Source organism: Echiichthys vipera (assembly GCF_963691815.1).
Source record: "Echiichthys vipera genome assembly, chromosome: 11".
Taxonomy (NCBI): Eukaryota; Metazoa; Chordata; class Actinopteri; order Perciformes; family Trachinidae; genus Echiichthys; species Echiichthys vipera.
Genome location: NC_139836.1, coordinates 14,983,119 through 15,004,891, shown reverse-complemented (window position 1 = coordinate 15,004,891; position 21,773 = coordinate 14,983,119). Strand labels below are relative to the sequence as shown.

Genomic DNA, 21,773 nt, shown 5'->3' with positions numbered 1-21,773 from the left:
ACATTCATCTGCGACTGGTTTTCAGAATATAATGTTTTCAGGCTACCAAAACGCCGCATCCGTCTGGATGATCGGCCAAAATAATACAAAACTTACAGCAAAATGCGTCTTGGTATGGACGGCCTCTTAGATTCACAGCACAAGTGCTTCCAACGCAGGACAGGCAGCCTCTAAACTTGTTTGTTTGGACGTCTGACATTGATTTTTATTACACTGCCATCATGTTTACGCACCAGATACCCCCTTTGATCAAACAGCCCCCACTTCTCAGACCCACGCCTAAGCGATTACCACAGCTTCAGGATGCCACTAAACCATCTGTTTCATCCAGCTTTCAATCAGCCTTGAAGATTCCAAACCAAATCGTTCATCGTTGCTTTATTACACTTACAGTACATTCGTGTTTTCTACTTCTCTGAAAGCATGTGTGTGTTCAGCTGAACAATGATATAGGAACATGGCGCAGTCCAGCTGAGTGGATTAGCTCTGCATTAAAGAGGTGTCAAGAAGATAAATGAGCCATGTGTGTTTGCTCAGCCAAAGCCCTTGGGCACAGTTGGCAAAACGGCTCTTTCTGCACTGCAGGCTGGCTCTCAGTCATAGCTACACCTTTCTTTACACATTTCTTGTGACTGTTCTCTTACAAGGTCAGCGACCCTGCATGTGTTAGGGTTTTAGTTTCTTGAGACGCTTCAGCGCAATGCGAGAGTCAGAGGAGGAAAAAGATCACGACACCTTTGCATTGAGTAGCTTATGCGATTACAGCGTTATTACCGCAATATGGGAATGTGTATCAAGCTGTATCTGACTCCCATTTACCCTTTTTAACAAGGATGATTTAGCATTCCCCGTCTTTCTCTCTCCCCTCCTTTACTTTCATGACAAACTCTTCCAACATCCCCTGCATTGCTGCAGACATCCAAACACTGCAATCTCCACCACCAAGCAAGGAAGAGAGAGAGAGAGAGAGAGAGAGAGAGAGAGAGAGAGAGAGAGAGAGAGAGAGAGAGAGAGAGAGAGAGAGAGAGAGAGAGAGAGAGAGAGAGAGAGAGAGAGAGAGAGAGAGAGAGAGAGAGAGAGAGAGAGAGGAGAGAGAGAAGAGAGAGAGAGAGAGAGAGAGAGAGAGAGAGAGAGAGAGAGAGAGAGAGAGAGAGAGAGAGAGAGAGAGAGAGAGAGAGAGAGAGAGAGAGAGAGAGAGAGAGAGAGGATTATTACAGTATTTGTCTCTTACTGAGGCCTCTCATCGCAGATAATAGGGGTGGGAAGTTGGGGCATGCACAAGGGAGAGAAGGGGTGGTTGTGAGTGTGTGAAAGTAAAAGAAAGCCATTTTGCAGAGTGCAGGATGGCTGCAGTGGGAGGAGATCGGGAGATCCCTCAACTCACAAAGTAAAGCCCTCCCTCTTTTGCTTCTCTCTCTTCATCCGGACAAAATCAGTGACAAACACACACAGACACACACACACAGACACACACACACACACACACACACACACACACACACACACACACACACACACACACAAACACACACACAGACACACCAGGAGGAACGTTTGAATGACACAGTGAACACTGGTGGGAAATCACACTGTCACAACTGTGCTTGTGTTTGCAGCAAATACATTCAACTGAAAATTTAGTCAGAACAGCACTACACAAACCGTTACTTCTGTCATTCCTTGGGGAGTTGTAAACAGAGTTTTTTGTCATTATGACCGAACTCTAGTGCACAATTGAGGTGATATACATACACAACACGGTACCATTTGAAGACACACCATAATTGAAGGTCATCTTGCTATCTCTCATTGTCCAACATACTGTGCAGCAAGCCTTTTCCTGATAAATTGGTAGGTTTTCGGACAATATTAGCTTATCGAAGATATAATGCAAATAAACGTAGCATTTTTGTCTTTGTCTTTGCCTATGTTGATGGGTGATGGTTGAGGGTTGAGGGTTGAGGGTTGTGACTCCTAGAAACCCTGTCCTCTAAAGTATGCTCCCATACAATAAACTGCATTGTCAATTATGTTTTAAGGGGAAAGTATTTTCTCCCGAATTACATGTTCTTGTACTAGCACATCTTGTGAAGCGGTCACAGATTTAAACATGTGAACTGAAACAAAACTACTTGGTTATGGTTATGTTTAGGCAACGAAACTACTTGGTTCGGGAAAAGATTGTAGATTGGGTTAAAATAAGTATGTTTGTTACGTAACTTAAAGCTGCAGTCAGCAAGTCTGGCAGATCAAGCTGACTCGACTCAACTCTCACACCCCTCTTCCTCTACCAACAAGCTACTCCACTCCCTCCCATCGAGTGCTCGTCAGTGCGTGTGCACAAGATTTTTGCGAACACACCCGTCTCTTCTCTCATCGATAAATGGAATGGAGTACACGCTACACGGAGGTAGACTGGCTAACTTACTCATAGATAGCAATTGCTAACGTCATTTAGTGTATGCCTAGCTTGAGGCGTGTGTCTGTGATATTGTAACATGCGCAAGGTGTGAGGGGGACTTCTGTAGCGTGTGCACAAACTGTGACTGACAGTCAGCTCTCACACAGCCCTGCACTGAGTGGACAGGATGAAAAGGGAGCGGCCCATTTTTGCAAAACAAATAACAGGATGTGGTGCAAGTAGAGGAACATTTTTTATTTAAACCGGATGATTTATGTTGTTCTATCGGAGCATAGTGTGTGTTTCAGTGAATATGATCAAAAAAATGTTGCCGGCTGCAACTTAAGTTAAGATCTGTAAACATTTACTTTTGGTTTCACATGCGGACCATCCACCCTGACGTCCTGAAACATAACTGACAAGGAGCATACTTTTTAGGAGACAGGGCTGCAAGGGTCACAAGATAAACCTGAGGGGTGGCAATATGATAGAGAAAAAAAAGATACTTCTTCTACGCAAAAATATATATTTTCTTTACTTAAGCTTTTCTCTAATCTTGGCTTGGTTCTTGTGAAAAATGGCATACTTTTGCCTCTGACCATGATCAGAATTGAGAATCTTGGGGGGGAAAAAAATCCCTATTTGGTGGTAATACACACTCATAACTACTCATGAATCTGTTTTATGTCCTCACTTTATACATAGATATTGGAACCAGGTGGTCAACAGTTCGATTAAATGCTAATATTGCTCCATTTTCCAAAAATTAAAAGCTACATTGATAATATATAACCTTATACAAGCAGATGTAACAGCACATGGACACAAGTGTTGCAAAATATCATTAATGGGTATTTTGTGTATTACTTTATTTGAAATAGTAGCAATTACATTATGTAAATTACTTTCTTTAATTGGTTGGATTGTTTTGTCTGTTATTATGTTGTTAATTGCACTGGAAGTTCCCGCAGGTTTCTGGAGGGTAAATTAACACTTTTCTACCATCCCTGCTTTTTGGGACATGTGCTTGACTGAGACTCTTATCTAAAGATGCATTAAGGAACATTTTCTCTCAGGTAGTGAAATGCACATACACACAAACGCAAATGTACTCACCCTGACCCCCATGAAGCGGTCTCTAAGTACAATCCAAGACAACAGGAAGACAAAGGCCTTGTTACAACAGAAGAGCGCTGACACGTCTGTTGTGTTGATCTTCCTGAGGGCCTGCAGGTACAGGTAGTTGGTGAGGATCCACAATAGGCCAAAGGGAGCTACCTTGGTGAAAAACACCTTGGGTGTGAGCCCGTCATCCCCGAAAAACCTACAGCACTCCCTGCGTAGAGACATAATGCAGAGCACTGTGTAAGCATATTGAAAAATGTGGTATAACTAATTTAAGAGTTAATAAATAATATTACAGTCTGTGACTCTCAGCCTCTTTTTCTTATATAAAATGTGCATATATTGAACACAAACAGCTCTGTCTGAGCAAATGATAGCCAAGAGAAGTTAGACTCTGAGTGTCTGAAGTAATTCACAGTTTAACAGTTAATGAATATTGCATCACAGTGAATGTGAAATAGAAATATAAGAGAAATAATAATAATATTTACAAATACAATCAGATCTGTCACTAGGCATTGTAGTTAAGTATTTCTTCTTTATTAATGTCTCCATTAATAAAACTCAATTATTTATTTCCTCCTCATGTGTTTCGTTTTTGGCCATTGGAGACTCGACAATATCTTATAAATACACCATACACCAATGACTGATTCTGGTGCTTCTGACAAGTTTGTGATGACTTTAATATATAATAAATCATAGTCAACTCAGTCTTACTGAATAGAATTTGGATACAAAGTCAACACTGTGAGTGGTGTGCTTCAGTCTGGTGACATTTTGTTATTTTCATCCATCATTCTGTGGATTTCATCACTATATTTCAGCTTATGTCTGGAGTTGAGAATTGTGTCAAGGGGAGACACTACAGGTGAGTAAAGTAAAAATGTTATCTAATAGGTATCAGTGCAGAAGCAACACCGTTCAACCTGGGCAGATATTTGCACAGGTGCTGGAAGCATAGATGAATAAAAAAAATAAAAATGTTTTTTCCCCCTAGACCCGATCTTGCTGCCTAGTCTGTTCAAACGTCACACGCAACCAATAACGTCACCCACATGCACAACAACCAGCTGTAGCAACACCTTGTAATGAAGGTCCATATCTGCTCTCCAGAGCTTACAACCATCCTGCTCAGTGAAATCACATGGCGTAACGAAGTGGCCCAGAACTGATTTGAAAAATCTAATTTTGTGTCCAGATCACTTTTAAAAAATAAAATCTGTGTCACATGAGCGCAAGAGAAAAATAATTGACCCTGGCCACATTTGCTTTTAATGTGAACGTAGCCGTAGATCCGTGCAAAACCTCAATTTGTTTGTGAGACCACAACATACGTATATTTGCTCTGCCGAAGGTCTGATTAGACCGAATGCTCAAAAATATATTGTCCTTTTGCTCAGATCTAAGTGTGTAGAGGTTTGTTTTTATTTAATAGATATCACCATGAAACTTGCCCAGTTGATTACTAATAAAACTGACATATTATGTGTAAATATGCAAATCAGGCATTATCTATTTCAAATGTTTAGTGAACTTAGGAGAAATCTACGGATACCAATGGACAAAGTGTAGTAAAATAAACACTTAAATGTGTATTTTGGATGTCTAAAAGACATATTAAGGAAGCAGAAAAGCTCAAGATCTTAAAATTGACATCAAAACCTAAAAAAATTGCATCTAAAATGTTGCCTGTAGTGTCTCGCCTTAAATGGCAGCTGCAGGTTTTCAAATATTTGAAAAGGATGAACATGCCCTTAAATAAAAGCAGACAGTCTAAAGCTATTAGCCTGATAGTCAATGTGGCACACTCTATGTAAGAGAGGAACCAAAGTGTGACGTTATATATCATTATCAACTTTAAAGAGATTCTGACCAGTCTGTCATTATGTTTTGAAATGTTCTACTCAAAACGACGTTTGGTTGCATTACTCTGCTGACCAAGAAAATCTACACACCTCCCCCTCCCATTTCCTCCCCAGTCAAAATATACAATTAATGCAATTTCAAGATACTGGCATTTTAACTGGGCTCTTGAGTTACACTGTTTACTCTGTAAAGCTGCTGGACCTTTAAAATATGATGAAGCAGCGATAGCTGAGAAGTGGCAGGTAGCACATTTGTCAGATACTGAGGAGCAGCAATGTTGTGAAGGAGCTCCATAGAGCTGAGTCAGCACTAAAAACACACCCCCTTTATAAACACACTGATTCATTGACCATCACATTAAAGTCTATCATCTATTCATTACATTCACTGGATACACCACCTTTGAATCCACACCGCTAGCAGGAATACTTTGCTGATTTTAATCCAGCTCTGGGTCAAGGCACTGTGGGTCCAATGCCCCGAGTTCTGTGCGCTGCGGCCACGGAGAGAAGCCAAACACCATTCATCTGCACATACTGCCCACACTGCCATTACACAGAGCTGGATATAAATCAGCAAAAAGGGCATTCAGACAGCGCAGACCTCTGCCAAGTTATGATCAGTCTCACAATTGTATTGAATGTTCCCAAGTTGGGAACAAATTTTTCTGATTATTATAAATTATACAAAATGTATTGTGTCCTTCCAACAAGTTTCATGCAAACCTGGCCAGTAGTTTTCTGTAATCCCACTGACAGACAGACAAACAAACAAACAAACAAAAACTGAAACGGAGAATACAACATAACTTCCTTGGTGGAGGTAATGATGTATGATACTTTTAGTATTGTTGCTGTCCAGTAAAAACATGCAAACCTTTAAGAAAGTAAGAAAAGCCATCCTTGCTTTCACCCTCACAACCTTTGGATTTATTCCTGGGATTTCTAAAATGGTTTCATAATTACCAAGAACAGTCACAAACCACACACACAAACCTCAGTAAAGAGAAGCAAGTACTCCTCATACTGAAGTCAAAACATGATCATGCCTTTTATGCCATTTATGCCTTTTGCAGCACCAATATGTCAGGTTAAACTCAAAAGGTGATGCACAGATAGAGTGTAATGAGGAGCATCTGCCTAAAATCCTCTCCACTCCAGACGGAAGCTATTACCTCATGATCTCTGTTTTATATAAAGAGACAGGATAGCTGTTACAAATGCTAGCTCTTGGTCTCTATTTCTCCACATTGCCTGAGATTTACCAGAAGGTGAAATTTGAATAAACACAAAGGAAACTGAGTGTTTCATATTCGGAGCACACCGGCTCCGACTGAGGTGGAGCGGCAGCCCCATATCCTTGTGTAAGCCTTTAAAAAAAGAAGAGCGAAATCACAGGGGTGCATCGGAAATATAGAGCCAATCACCCCACCTACAACACCTTCCACATACTTTCACCCACTTTGTCTTTTTGTGCTTAAGTAGCTCAGCAGGCAGCAGAGATAAGACTTTTGTCCAAACCCTGTGATGAATGGACTTTTTCAAGTGTGAAAGCACCTCTAAAGCATTTGGAATGACATTGCCAACATTGTCTGTTTGCTGCTGCAGGATAACTAAAGATGGAGCTGGAACCTGGAATTCCAAATAAGAATATCAACTAGCTTAAATTAGCAGAATACTGCGTGCTGTTAATTGTAAGCAAAGCCTTTTAGGGGATCCTTGACCCAGCTTTATAATGACTGCATTCATATGTTTAGGATGTGCCTTGATATTGCAGCTGCATGAACAAATAAATAGTAAGACTATTTGTTATCAACTTTCCATTAAATTATTTCCAATGACTGCATTGCATTCTGCTCTATTGAGGCTGCTGCCGATGGGGAAAATGGTTTTCTATGATGTGTAACTGCATGATGTTAAAGTCAGCGCACCATCGGTGAGTGTAGAAAGAGAACAATTCTCTTTGAGTCTAGTTGACACGGTTGGTATTTTTCTCTTAGTCATTCTTTTGTAGCTGCAGAAGAGATATGTGTGTGGTGTGTATTTGGCTTGTTAGCCACGCCAATAAGTAAAACACACTTTCAGCAAAGGAACTTCTTTTTAATTGTGTGTTTTAGGAAAGATACGATGCAATGTTAAGTGGGCCCTAGTCATGTTACTCTCCCTCCTAATAATGTTACATTGATGCATTGTCAGCATTACTACAAAATAACATCGTTCTGGGCACTGAGATTCAGTTGTGCTTTTGATCCCAACCTAAATTGAGCTCCATTTGAAAACTCAAATTCAGGTTCAGTCTTGCTTTTTCAAACTTCAAGTCAGCCATGCTTGCAAAACCTAAAAGTATACTGCACATTATTGGAGTTTCAGCTTCTCTCCACTCCCTGCGATCAGCCACCATTGTATTTAAAGGAGCTGTTGAGACCTCTGACCAATGGAATAAGCCTCTGGTTTTCAAAACAGGGACTTCTGGCTGTTTCAAGGTCAAGGAAGGTGTTTGTGCTTCTGCTGTCGCTGCTCCTTGATTCTGGCACAGACTCCCACAGATTCTCAGACAAGCCAAATCAAAACCCATTTGTTTTTCTTTGGCCTTTTATGCACTTATTTCTCCTAGTGATTTGTAAGTAATGTTTACTTGCTTTCTTGAATGCACTGAGAATCTTCTCACCTGAATCTCTGTCTGGGCGTCTGCCTCTCTGGATTCTTGCACATGTGGCCGATGTAGTAGAGGGGAAAGAAGAGGCAGTTCCAGGAGGTGGCGAACCAGGTGAGGGTGAAGGGGGCATCAAACTGCTTAAAGGTCAGCTTCGCCAGCTGGGTGGCGCCTGCCCAGGAGGAGCACACACATATCACCATGGCCACTCCCCATAGGGCCTTTCGCACCTGTACGGTCGTCACTCTGATGCAGCAGCGCAGCTTCCGTCTGTTGGAGCCAGGTTCCGCTCCGGTCGCACCGACAGCCGTCTGTGTGTCTGTGGCGCCCACCACATTCTCCCTGGTGCGGTCTTCTCCTGGAGGTGATGATGAACACATACATGTTGGATTGGAAAATGGACACACTGATACTGGAATGATCAGGAATATTTGTTTTAATATTTCTTTAGCTGAGGAAATTTTTCTGAAGAAAAAAATATAGATTAGCATAATGCATATATTAGTTGTTTGATTATCTCTTGCAGTAAATCTGAACTACTTTTAAAAGAGACTATTTTCCCTGTGTGAATGACTTCAGGTCACGTCATGTCTTGCCATCTTTTCCAAACTAAAAATAGCTTCTTTCACAGTTTAATTGAACTTGAAGGTAATCAATCAGGCATCTGAGTTAAAAATGTGGTGATCAAGTGTGACAAGCCACAGGCAAACAGAGGACAAAAGAGGACGGATCTGATATACAATCCAAGGCGACCTCCTCTCCACCTCGTGAGTTACAATGACATGTGCATGTGTGTGTGTGTGTGTGTGTGTTGCACACAAAGGCACACACACAGCAAAGCCTAACTTTGCTATATTGCGCCTGTCAAAACCTGATAGCCTCCAAACTTTTTCAATAATGTGTGAATTGAAGCAAAGTGTTCTGTTTTCTATATAGAAAATATCCCACTCACACACGTTGTGTTTCAAAAATGATTCAGAAGAAGACGATATACTTTCCTGAGGTGAAACTGTACTTTCACTTACCAAAGTCATGTTACCTCAAGTATTTGAACTTACTTATGGATACATTGTTTATTGTGTCCTCTAAACAATTTAGTTATAGCTTTTTAACCATGTGTGGAAGCATAAAAGCACAAACGCAACATAATAATAGATATATTATTCATACGGTCTACTTTCACTCAGCCTCCCTTTATCTCTCAGTGGGACTGTGTATTGACAATTCATTAAAGGTCCCGTATTATAAAAAGTGAGATATCTTTTTTATTACAAAGCAGGTCGAGGTGCTATATAAATACACTGAAAGTATAAAAACGCTCAATCCACAGAGAAATACACACAGCCCGTATTCAGAAACTGTGCCTTTAAACAAGCTCTCAGGACTCCTGTACAGTTGTGATGTCACAACTACACTATATATTTAGGTACAAAGGGCTTCTACAGTCATTCCCTGGCTTCAGTGAAGGTGCAGAGAAGCCGAGAGTGCAGATGCGGAAGACCCAGCAATCAGAGGAGACTAGGCTTTTTCGGGAGGGGGGTTTAAAGATACAGGCGCTAAAACTGAGACATTTTCAGGCAGAGGGTGAATACAGGTATTTTTAGATAGACAGAGCGTGAGAAATAATGTGTTGTGGAACATTTAACAACTGTACTGTAAACATAGTCTAGTATGTTGTAGAAACCCCAAACCTTAACCTGACCATGAACCTTAAAAAGAGTAAATGTCTCCTTTAGCATATCTGGACTAAGACTAACAGTTACAAAGAACATTAACACTATGATCAGTAAAGCCCAAATAGATTTGTATTTGAGCCAAACAGAGCCTATAGCTATACTTTCACAACAGAGAACAAAACTGCAAGACCACAGCTTTTCAATCAGTGCACAACACAGTAAACAACAACCATGCTGCATATCAGCTGTGTTTCGTTAGGCAACGTTAGGCAACGTTATGCGCTATGCGTCTTTTCTAGCTTCCTGCCTTCAAACAAGTTAAAACTGAGGGATCCAGAGGTAATGATGTGCTGCAGGGAGCCTTTTGCAGATTCATCTGGAATACAGAACGCACTTCAAAAGACCTTGTTAAACAAGCATTAATCTAGCTTAAGCTTGGGTTGCACTGTGAAAATCATTAGTGTACGGCACAGATAGGGCACTGAATTTATCTTATTTGAGTTGTCCTGTGTTAGTATACTGCCATATACCCAGCACGTCTACATTCATGTTAATGTGATCTGTGCAGTCAAAGGGACACTTATTGTCTAATATAAAGAGCTTGCTACGTATTTTTCAAAAGTTGTATTCGAAGGTATCCCTCATGCCCAATGAGATGTCTCATTCTTCCTGGAAGAGCTTTTACTGACCTTGCCAGGTGGTCTCATCATCTTCCAGATTAACATCCCTGATGACTACCGCCTCCCATGCTAATGCCCCCTGGCTCTCTGCTGAATGCACAAGAGATTTTTATTTTTGTTTATCTGCTGTGCAAATATGACGCAATTAAGATGAAATTCATCCTGCATTATTTGGACATCCTGAACAATACCACCTGCTCCTGAACGGACTTGTGCTACCACACAAATTTGCAGCAATGAAAGAGGATTCAAGATCATTGTCTGTTGTTGCAATAAAATGATGAATCAGCAATGACCAAAAAAAAAGAGACTGACGCACATGGATGTCTGTTAAAGTCTTGGGCACCAAGGTGAGAATTAAGTTTCTCTATTCTGAGCTCCAAGCCTCTTTGTCTTATTCTGAAGGTCATCTCTTGTTTATGCTGCCCAGTTTTTGTCCTTCCTAGGCCTCCGTCCCACATCCCGTGGCCGTGGCGACTGCTCCATACTGCAGCACAGTTTAATCTTCCAAATGCAGTGATGGGCCAAGCCAATCAGCCCCCGGAAAGGCACTGGGCCCAGCTAAGCACTTCCAGCTCTGACACACTTAGAGAAGTGTCATAACAACATTAAGTGTACTGATATTCCTGTCACACACAGTCTTCAATTAAGCTATGAGCATTATATATATATATTAACAATATACCCTCTCTATGTTATTAATGTTATGAATGAAAATTATTAATTAAAGCTTGCTATCAAATGCTGGATCAAATGCTTGCGATCAAATGCTGAGGAATCAATGTGTTTTCATTTGTTACCCACTGACACACTGATTCAAAGATTTGAAAGTAAGTCCCTCCTTTCCTGAACCTGACGGTGACTAATGATACTGTATCCACCTTGACTGCCACTGATGCACAATATGGAGCACTGCTGAACTCATCAGTGTGAGAGAGCTGGGTCAGTGAAGTGGCTCAGTAAGATAGAAAGGCTCCTTCGCTAATGACATTTGAAGCCATTATTACCATGACTGAAACACCCAGAAAGGGTCTCCTTCTCTTACTGCTAAATGATTAACTGAAAGCTCTTAACCTTATCGGTTCAAAATCAAATGTCAACCGACAAGGTCAGACATGACCTGCAATGCAATCGTGCAATCTTTGGTTTTAGTTAAGTATAATTCGGATTCCACAGTGAGTGTATTATGGCGGCCTGCGTGTCCCCGGTTTGGAGAAGCAGGCAGGAGGATAGGCACGGAAGCTAAGAAATGTACTGATGTAAATGGGGGAAGCAGCTAAATGCAGTTGTTTGTCTACCACTGCCATGATCAGTTAGTTTGTTCATTAGTTCTGTAAATTTTATCCATTAAAACATCAAAGTCATAAATGTTTTTGACGTGTTCTGCAAAGTAAAATTACTTTTTTTCGTCAATAGACACTAGTGGTTTTGACGAGAGCATAGGCAAGTTAAAGCTGTGACAATATTCTAAATTAAACTATTATTGATATTCATTTGCTTTGATTCCGTGCCTTTCCTCCTGCCTCCTTTTCCAAACTGGACGGGGTGAAGACTGCTATCTACTGTAGGTGATACATTGACTGTGGAAAAGTACCTCATACAGCCCCACTTCAAAAGATCCAAACTATCCCTTTGACACTAGATGGAAATATCTCAACTCATTCAACCCAGTCTATGTTCAAATGAGCTTAACTGAACCTAACAGGCATCTCTGAAATCACTGGAGACAGGCATTTGGCATCCTTGTAGGACAGATTTGGATCCACTCTGACAGCAGTGTAGGCTATGGCTTCTTCTTCTCAAATGCATTCATCCCAACCACTCAGGCAAACACCATGGAATTCAAATATGCACGGGTAAATGCGGACTCAAGAGTAGAGAAGGTGTTGAAAGAAGATTTTACTACACTTAAAGCATTTATCAACAGAAAGGATAATATTTCAGACCTGTGTGGTTTTATATGCAGCAAAGAGTATACAATACTTTTCTCCTGCATTAACATTTTAGGAGAAAAATCCTTCTGTTCTGTGCCACAACTCTAAACCTGTGTGAAAATCCGTCTCTTTACCACTAAAGGTACAGTAACTCAATATTTACCTTATATACTAATGTGACTGCCTCTAGTGTTTTTTGTAACTACACTGAGCACCTCATATGGAGAGTATTAAATATACGTCCTTCATCCAGTAGGGTCGAAGCGCTCTGATTGGTGTTGAGATTTATCTGGCCAGTTTTCCATTTTTTCTCCCATCTCATGTCCATGCTCCCCAACCAGCCTCATTCCCTCTCACGCTCTCCTCCCTCCCCCTGCAGACTCTGCAGTGCAGATCTCTCCTGCTGATAGCTGCAAATCCCAAATGTGCCAGCAGAACCCTGCCTGACTGCCTGCTCTCACAGTTCACAGAACCTTGCCATGTCAGGCCAAGAAAACCTGTCACTCTGTAGCTCCCTGAACAGGCAACCACCTATATGCTATCGATGCCCTGCTAGACCCAGAGCAAGAACAGAGAGCAGGCAGCAGTGACGATAGCATGAGCATTGTGTTGGTCCGTCAGGGTGGCCGTACAGCTGTCGGGAGAGCTTCACTGGGACCTCAAGTTGGAGACACCAAGGTTAGGTAAGAGAGGGCTGTATGTTCGGCTGATTGGTGACACCTCCGTGGGAGTGAGAGTGCACTGCAGCTCCCCGCCTCAGTGATTCAAGAGGGTAAACAGATCAATCACAGATACACACTTCAGAGGAATTCTTCTCCTTGCCTTACTGTCTCTTGGGTCTATTTGGTGATGAATATGAATTGACCGGTGCAACTTACACATTCTATATACCAAACATCAATTACCTTAAATTCACCGTTAGGTGTTATAATCCAGATTCTCAAAATTAAAGTGCTACTTTATGTACATTTGATATAAAAATGCAAAATGCTTGTTCATCTTTGGTTGTCACACAACATCAATCATTATATGCTTTTTAAAAAAATAAATCATTCCATCCTGTGTTGACTAATGTGGTTTGACATTCCTGACATGTAAGTCAAAGTCTGAGCCTTACAGTGTGTAAAAGTTTAAAAGTAAGATGATTTCTAGGAACATATCAACTAGAAAACTGTCAAATTAGAGAAGAGTGGTAGTTTTATCACAGCAGGTCAGACAGACAGGCAGCAGTCACTGTCTTTGTAATCCCTAAGTCTGACAGACAGTGGGAGTCTGTGATACTTTGCTGTGACAGCTTGGCCGGGCCAAGTTGACAGTCATACCTCTTTCAACACACCAGAGCAAGCTCATCTGACAAGCCTGTCTCGCTCAATAAGACAACAGAGAGTCAGGCGGCTAACCCACCCTGCTGCTTCAACCAGCTGATAGGTGGGACCACTTGGGCTGAAGGGACAAATACCCAGGAGGGCAGACAAGGGCAGGACAACTGTTACTGATCCCGCTCTCCTGAATTCCCCATCGGTTTCTCCTTCAACTTCGAAAGGACAACAGAGTAACTTCCTCACCGGGTTGTAAACTTACTGTTTGTAACTGCCCCGACCTGCCCAGCTGGTTCAACAGATGCTTGCGATACAGGTCAATGCTGCGGCCCTCTGATGTCTCATTGGTTAGCGATATAACAAAACACTGATGCAAGCGGGCCAGCATGTTTGTGTGTGTCCGTGCACTGTGTGTTACAGCAGAGCAAAAGCAATTACTAATATTTGGCAAGCAGGTACACTCCCCGACAGTATATCCCCCTGTCCTGAAGTACCCCCGGACCCCCCTCTCTTGCAGTCCCTTACAGTGACTATAGCGTGATGGACCTGCAGTTTAACAGACTGGCAAGCGTCCAAGCACTTTCTGCGACAAATCAATATTAAAAAGATTGGCCACAGTGCCCCTGTTGAAGTAATGGATAGTCAACCACCGCAGGTGTACACTCTTGAGTTTGTGTCCAAACAGCGGTTTTACTCCCTCTCTGCACCCCAAGGCCGCTGATAACACAGGAACTCTATCAGTCTTACATAAACCTGTCTTATGACTTCCTTATTTTCAAATGCATTTCCACCTCACCATTACGTCACGGCTGTAAAATGACCCAAGATTTAGATGGACAGCTAGCTAAGTCCTTTTCACAGATGAAATGCAACGAAGGACACAGCACAAATTTTTGCTGACACTATTCCCGCGCTGGTCACAATTAACTGCTGTAGGGGTGGTGGAAATATTTTGTTATTTCAGCTTTGTAATAATTAGCTTTTTAGTTACACCACAACTGTAGCATCTGGTCTACTGGCTGCATTAGACATTTAGAGAGGACAGGCAGTAGTCCATGCACCCTGAAGAATGCTTCCGGATCAACTCCCTCAATTTAGGATTAGAGCTTAGTTTCCTCTTTACATGTTTTTTTTCACACAGGATTTTGCTCAAAGATGAAACACTACGACACAAAAGGCATTTTCTTGTATAGAATACAAATGAGGTAAGCAGCAAGGAAGTTGTAGCAGCAGTCCTCTTATCCAATGAATCAATTTAGCACTTAACATCAGTCCGTCTATTCTGCAAAATGTTATTTGTTACAATGAAACAGATGACTTTCTCTGCACACACATATTCCTTGTTATATAAACCAGAGCAAAAGCTGGGCCTTGTAATAAAATAAAAGCTGTGTCATTGTGTATTCATTGCACACTTATCAAACAAGAACGGGCCTGTTTCACTTGCATTTAAATAAAAGCCTTACTCCTCTGACTTCCTTTTAAGTCAACTTCAATTACATTTAAAGGATCAAAGTGAGCTGAAACATCTTAAATGTAGCTTTAAAGGAAAACTCTAAAATGAACGTCATAGCTGCTTCTGGTGATCTTTTAGCACCACTGATGCAGGTTAAACAGGCATGTACGTATGTTTGACCTTTGTTTCGGCAGACCCTCATCTCCATACTGAGTATTTTGCCACTCACACAGGCCTGAATATACAGTACATTTACATACAAATAAGATACATGCAAATCAGAGATGCAAAATTCTGTTTATGTCCTTTGTGAGTGAGCTTGAAGGAAACATGTCACATTTAACATTGATTCAGGTTTTGGTGTTCTTCACCTCAAATTGCCAAAATCATTCATGTCTTAAGGTGTAATCTCGCTTGCTCAGTGGTAAATGCTTTTACTGTTTTGCTCAGTGCACTTACTTTATAAAGATGATGATGATGACTCGTGCGCTGTGCACAAAGAGCAGGGCAGACAGGACAAATCGACTGACTATGAACATCGTACATCCATCACTTCAGGCAATATCCACACAAAGCCATGACTCTTATTCTTGCCTTTGCTACATTTCTCAAAACATTTTAAAAGGTCATATATTGTAAAAAGTTACATGTCCATGTCTTTTTTTTATAACAAAGAAGGTCACAAGAAATGTACATAGCCCGTATTCAGAAACTGTGCCTTTAAATGAGCCATCAGGACTTCTGTACAGTGATGTCGAAACTTTACTATATGTAGAAAGTTTTGCTATAGTAGGCCTACCATTACAGTAATTCCTCAGCTACAATGACACTACAGAGACTCAGTTTAGCAGTATAATGCTAGCTAGCTGATTACAAATCACAATTAAAAATCACAATAGCAAGCAAGCTAACGTTAGCAAGCTAGCTGAGACTTAGCTATACTGCATGGATCTGAAGCCAGCCAGATCAGCCCCCAGAGTCTGGTTGAATTAGCTCACGTTATCCACTCAAGGCATAATTTTGCTATGTCAGCTAGTTAGCAATTTGGTAAATTTTGGAGAAATCTCCAGACACAAACAAAGTATAGTAAAAATAAACACTTAAATGCGTGTGTGTGTGAGGGTGGGTGTGTGTGTGTGTGTGTGTGTGTGTGTGTGTGTGTGTGTTGTGTGTGTGTGTGTGTGTGTGTGTGTGTTATTAACAGTTATTATTTGCTTGCAGTCGATTACAGTCTTTGTCAAGGTGTATGAAGCTCTGGAGAAAGATCCAGCGTGCTCATAATAGCAGCTGGTGAAATATGACCAGCTTCCTTGGGGACGTATGTACACTGAATCACTCTCAAAGACACCTGTTCTGTTTGCCGGCATGAGAAACTCTAGAGATTAAAGGGACTTTTATGAACTTTGTATCCTTTGTATGACATATCCTTGCTAGAAACAGATTTGATGAGAAATCAATAATTATCATCCATGGGCCGTTGGTAGGGATGAAGACAGTGAATCAAACGTGCGGCTGTAGGAGACAGCAGTAGATGGACGTTTCTTACAAAACCAAATCAAACAACAATAATGGAACCACCAATTGTGGTGCTACTAGCCTCAAGATGAAGATACAACTAAGTCTGATGTCAAAACTGATTGGTGGCCGTTCCACCTTTCCCTCAAAGCGCAAAGCAGGACTACATCTGACTTGATAGTTCCTGAAGAGGTGATGTAGTGACAGTACAACATGTAGAAAAACTAGAAATGTCATTTTCAAATCCAAAAAAACGACTTTTGAATGTTGTTTCTCCTCTGTTCTTGGTGTTTAAGACTGCATTGTCACACTAATACTCCTTTTGGATGTTAACTGGACACAAAAAAAAATAATTGAAAAGAAAGACCACTAAAGATCCCGAACTGAGAAAAATAATTCTCAGTTGTTAATGAGGAGAACAGAGGTTTCGGAACTGGAAAGGTTACATAAGCAGCAGAATCTCTGAAAAGCTGTGCTGATCCGCTGTGGCCCCCTGTGATTCCCTCCTCCTTCAAAGCAGCTGCTGAAATGGGGAGCTGAACATTCACATCATAAACTCTACAGCTTTGACTCCCTTCCACAATTTACAATAGGCCTATCACCCAACACATCCTCATACCTGAACGTCAGAATAGGACGATTGCCAATGACGACACATAACACCATTCTACTTAACGCTGTGAAACGGCCGTTTGGCACAAGTGATTGTTGTGATAACTGGACAATTGTATTGAACATTTTGAAACAGAGCTTAAGTTTAGGCAACAAAAAAATAGGTGGTTAGGGTAATAAGAAGATCACGGATTGGTTTCAAATTAGTCACAAGCCCAATGATGATCTTGTAAGTAAAAAAATGTCACTGTTCACTTTTGTTTCACATGGGACAACAACTCTGATGTCCTGTGTGAAACGCTGCGTTTCTGTGACCCGTTGGAAATTTCAACTGGCATGCCCCCTGAAGTCGGATTTTCCTAATTTTAAGTTGGAGAGCCCTGACCTCATAATCCAACATGGCAGTGCCCAGCATCAACAGAATAAAGCTGTATGAATACAGTTTATTTGCCCTTCTGTGTTATTTGTCTCATTAAAAAAGTAATACACAGAGTGCTGCCCTTCTTCTATCTGTGGACATTACAGTGTTTGTATGCGCAAAATACCACATAATGCGTTGTTCTCAACTGATAGGTTATTGCTTATATTTGCTTAGCTGGCTGGAGTCCCCCCCTGTTAAATACAATGGTTTTCCAACCTGTATTTGGATCGTGGTGCGACATAATTCCAAGTTCCAACATGGGATGCACCAAAAGTTTTTGGGTGATAACTGTCCCCCAACACACACATTTACAATCCTTTCTCTAGCTACAGCAAAGCTTTTTGTCAATTCTGTATATACATAGAAGCTTTTCAAATAACAACCTGTCATCGCAGCTATTCTGAAAATAAAACATTTTGAGCTGACATTCTCACCAAAAAGCTCAAAAACGTAGCTAATCCAGCAGCAGTGATTATCATGAGGTTATCCAGAATGCCTTAGAGTGACTGAACATATGCAACACATAACAGTTTAAAGAGCTAAAGCATGCTGGTTAGTCCATATGAAACTGGATTAAAATGCATCATTCATATTCTAGCAGATGGTCTAGTCATAAAGTATTAATATTGAAGTATTTCCATATGTTTTCACATGAATAAAACCGTTGTGAACTCCAAACAATAGGAGGTACAGTTAAGCACCAATGAAAAGTCTGAGTCAGCAAGCTCTGTAGCTCAAGTATTGACTCCCAAAACTACTGCAACAGAGAACGGACTTGAAAACACCTCTTTCTTTTTGAGGCTGAACTGACATTTTGATAACTCCCTCCACTTGTTGTCTGTGTCAAGAGCTGACTGATTTCCATCAGGGTTTACTGAAACATTACTTTACTGCACTGCACAAAGTACAGTTACCAGCTGCATAACATCCACTGATCAAACAGTAATTTATACATGTATATAATTTACAATACACACACACACACACACACACACACACACACACACATATATCTATATACATAAATACAGTAGATAGACATATATGTCATTGTAATCTTTTTGCGTGCACCATGACATGTGTCTGTACCCATGAATCATTCATTATTTTAACTGAAATATTGTTTCCTTTAGGTTGCCCGAGAGGTGCAAATATGTTGGACAATATTTCAGCTGCAAGATGTTAAAATGCTGTGAAATCATCGGCCTTCTGTGTTTATGCCAAACACTAACACATTTACTAGTCCTGTGTGCTGAGGGGTGGATTAAAGAATCCATACAGTAAGCGTGAGGCAAACATTGTCGGGAAGAGAGCTATATCTACACTTCAGGTGATGCAGCAACACACAAGGATTCAGAGAGGAGTTGTGCCCTTGATGTCAGCAGGAAATGACAGATCCATCATGAAGCCACTGAAGACCAGTTTACAGGGACCATTAACATGCTTAATGCTCGATTCATGTCCCAGCTGCTCTGATGTGATGCTCTGGTATTTTAGCTGTGACTCTCTTGCAGCCAGGGATGGGTGGAGGGTGGTGAGAGTGTGGGGGAATCCCTACTGCAATAACAACTTAAGATCCTCCCTATGGACCAGTAAATTTAGCACAGTGTTCATCAGGCTGGCATGAGTCGCGTTTATCTCCCTCACCAAATAAAACAAACAAAAAAAAAAACCAACAAACAATCAATGCGTCACTAACATAATGTCCTAATTCAGACAGTGCGGGTCTATTTCAGGCTTTATTGTGGGTTTGGCAGCAAAATCACACACATCATGAAGAAAATGCGACTAAATTCCGAATGTATTTGGCATAAAAACTGAGTAGGAGGCTGTCCAATGTTACATTTCTTGCGTAAATGTTGCCCGTGGCTTTGACGATTAAGTTGCGCGCTTGGTTGATTCCCGTGTTTGTTTTATCTTGCTCGCAGAAAGATTTTCTAAAGTTGACCCATGCAGAAACCCTCTGTATCAGATCAACAGAGGGATGCTTCTAAATTTAGAGTAAATTTAAGACACACACGCCGGCCCCGTGCAGTTTTGCGGGGCTGCGGACGGTCTTAATGGACATGAACTCTCCCTACCTTCCACTTTGGTGAGGGTGAGCACCGGACTGTTGCAGGCGGACAGCGGGGCAACCCTTGCGGAGTGTTTCTTCATGATGCTGAGCTCGGATGGGCTGAGCTCTAAACCGCTTCGACTACATCCCTGAAGCTGATTTTGGTGCAGACACCAGACCACTTGATGGGACCCTTGATGTTTCTAGAGCCGGACTCCTGCTCTCCTCTGTCCCCTCGCATCCATCCAACTCCCTCTTGATGATTTTTTCCCTACCTCTGTCGTGTCCCCCCACCCCCTTCCTCCACTTGCCTCCCCTCCTCAAGTCTGCTGTATCCAGTGCGTCCTGGTTGGTCTCTCCTCACGTAGCCTGCAGTTTGGCAGTTGCTGCAATTCGCCAACGTCACACACATACACATCAGTGCCACCGCCCACCACCACCCCCCTGGTCCCGAGGCAGGTGTGCCCGGCTGTCCTCCCCGACCCCCGTTGCCGAGGTCCCAAAGGAAGCTGCGCATGGAAGTGACTTGGACTCTGTGATAGCCATACAGTCTATGGTGATAGCATATATATATATGTGACTCCAATGGAGTTGTTTCAAGTGAATTCAATTATAGTGATACAAAGTTATCCTTAATTTTATCTATTAGCCTACTTTAATCGACGACCCCTTAGTAATCCGGCCCATTGGTTGGCTTTAAGCTATTTGTGTGTAAATTGTGAACAATTTTATTTGCCTTGCTATGATTTATTTTAGAAAATCTAGTTTATAATATTTTTCTTTTTTGATTAGTTTATTTAAAATTATATTAAGAATACAAATGACTAAAATTAAATGAAGGGCAGTAGGTTTTTATATATATGCACTACTGTTCAAAGGTTTTAGGCTACCGAGGTGAGGTTCATGTCACAGGTCACATTCCATGGCAAGACTGAGCGCAGCAACAAGACACAAGGTAGTTATACTGCATCAGCAAAGTCTCTCCAAACACAGATTTCAAAGCAGACTGGGGTTTCAAGATGTGCTGCTCAAACTTTTTTGAAGAAGAACAAAGAAACGGGCATCGCCGAGGATCGTAGACGCAGTTATCGGCCATAGAAACTTAGTGCAGCAGAAGAAAGACACATCAAGCTTATTTCCCTTCAAAATTGGAAGATGTCCAGCAATGCCATCAGCTCAGAACTGGCAGAAACCAGTGGGACCCAGGTACACCCATCTACTGTCCTGATTAGTCTGGCCAGAAGTGGTCTTCATGGAAGAGTTGCAGCCAAAAAGCCAAACCTCCGACGTAGAAACAAGGCCAAGTGACTCAACTAGGCAAAAAAAACATAGGGCTTGGGGTACAGAAAAATGGCAGCAGGGTCTCTGGACTGATGAGTCAAAATTTGAGATATTTGGCTGTAGTAGAAGGCAGTTTTTTGCCGAAGGGCTGGAGAGCGGTATAATAATGAGGGTCTGCAGGCAAAACAGTAAAGCATGGTGGAGGTTCCTTGCAAGTTTGAGGCTGCATTTCTGCAAATGGAGTTGGAGATTTGGTCAGGATGAATGGTGTCTTTAATACTGAGAAATACAGGCAGATACTTATCCATCATGCAATATCATGAGGGAGACTTGGGATTGGCCCCAAATGTATTCTGCAGCAGAACAACAACCCAAAACATACAGCCAATGTAATTAAGAACTATCTTCAGCGTAAAGAAGATCAGGAAGTGATGCTATGGCCCCCACAGAGCTCTGATCTCAACATCATTGAGTCTGTCTGGAATTACACGAAGAGATAGAAGGATTTGAGGAAGCCTACGTCCACAGAAGATCTGTGGTTAGTTCTCCAAGATGTTTAGAACAACCTACGAGCCGAGTTCCTTCAAAAACTGTGTGCAATTGTACCTAGAAGAATTGATGCTGTTTTGAAGGTCACACCAAATATTGGTTTAATTTAGGTTTCTCTTTGTTCTCTTCTTTTCTCTTCTCTCTGTTCAGTCACTGCATGTGGATAACTGATGAAAATAAACTATAAACACTTCCATTCTTGAAAGCATTCTTAGTTTACAGCATTT

At 41.4% G+C, this 21,773-nt stretch overlaps 1 protein-coding gene across 1 annotated transcript in view; it reads right to left on the bottom strand.

Annotated features, from left to right (window-relative positions):
• slc35f3b (solute carrier family 35 member F3b) overlaps nucleotides 1-21,773 on the bottom strand; it is a 49,687-nt gene that overhangs the window by 5,533 nt on the left and 22,381 nt on the right. Inside the window, exons 3-4 of the mRNA XM_083922612.1 lie at nucleotides 8,063-8,405; nucleotides 3,518-3,737 (exon numbers count right to left, since the gene is read on the bottom strand). Coding sequence (XP_083778738.1) covers nucleotides 3,518-3,737; nucleotides 8,063-8,405 — 563 coding nt within the window. The remainder of the gene's footprint in view (nucleotides 1-3,517; nucleotides 3,738-8,062; nucleotides 8,406-21,773) is intronic.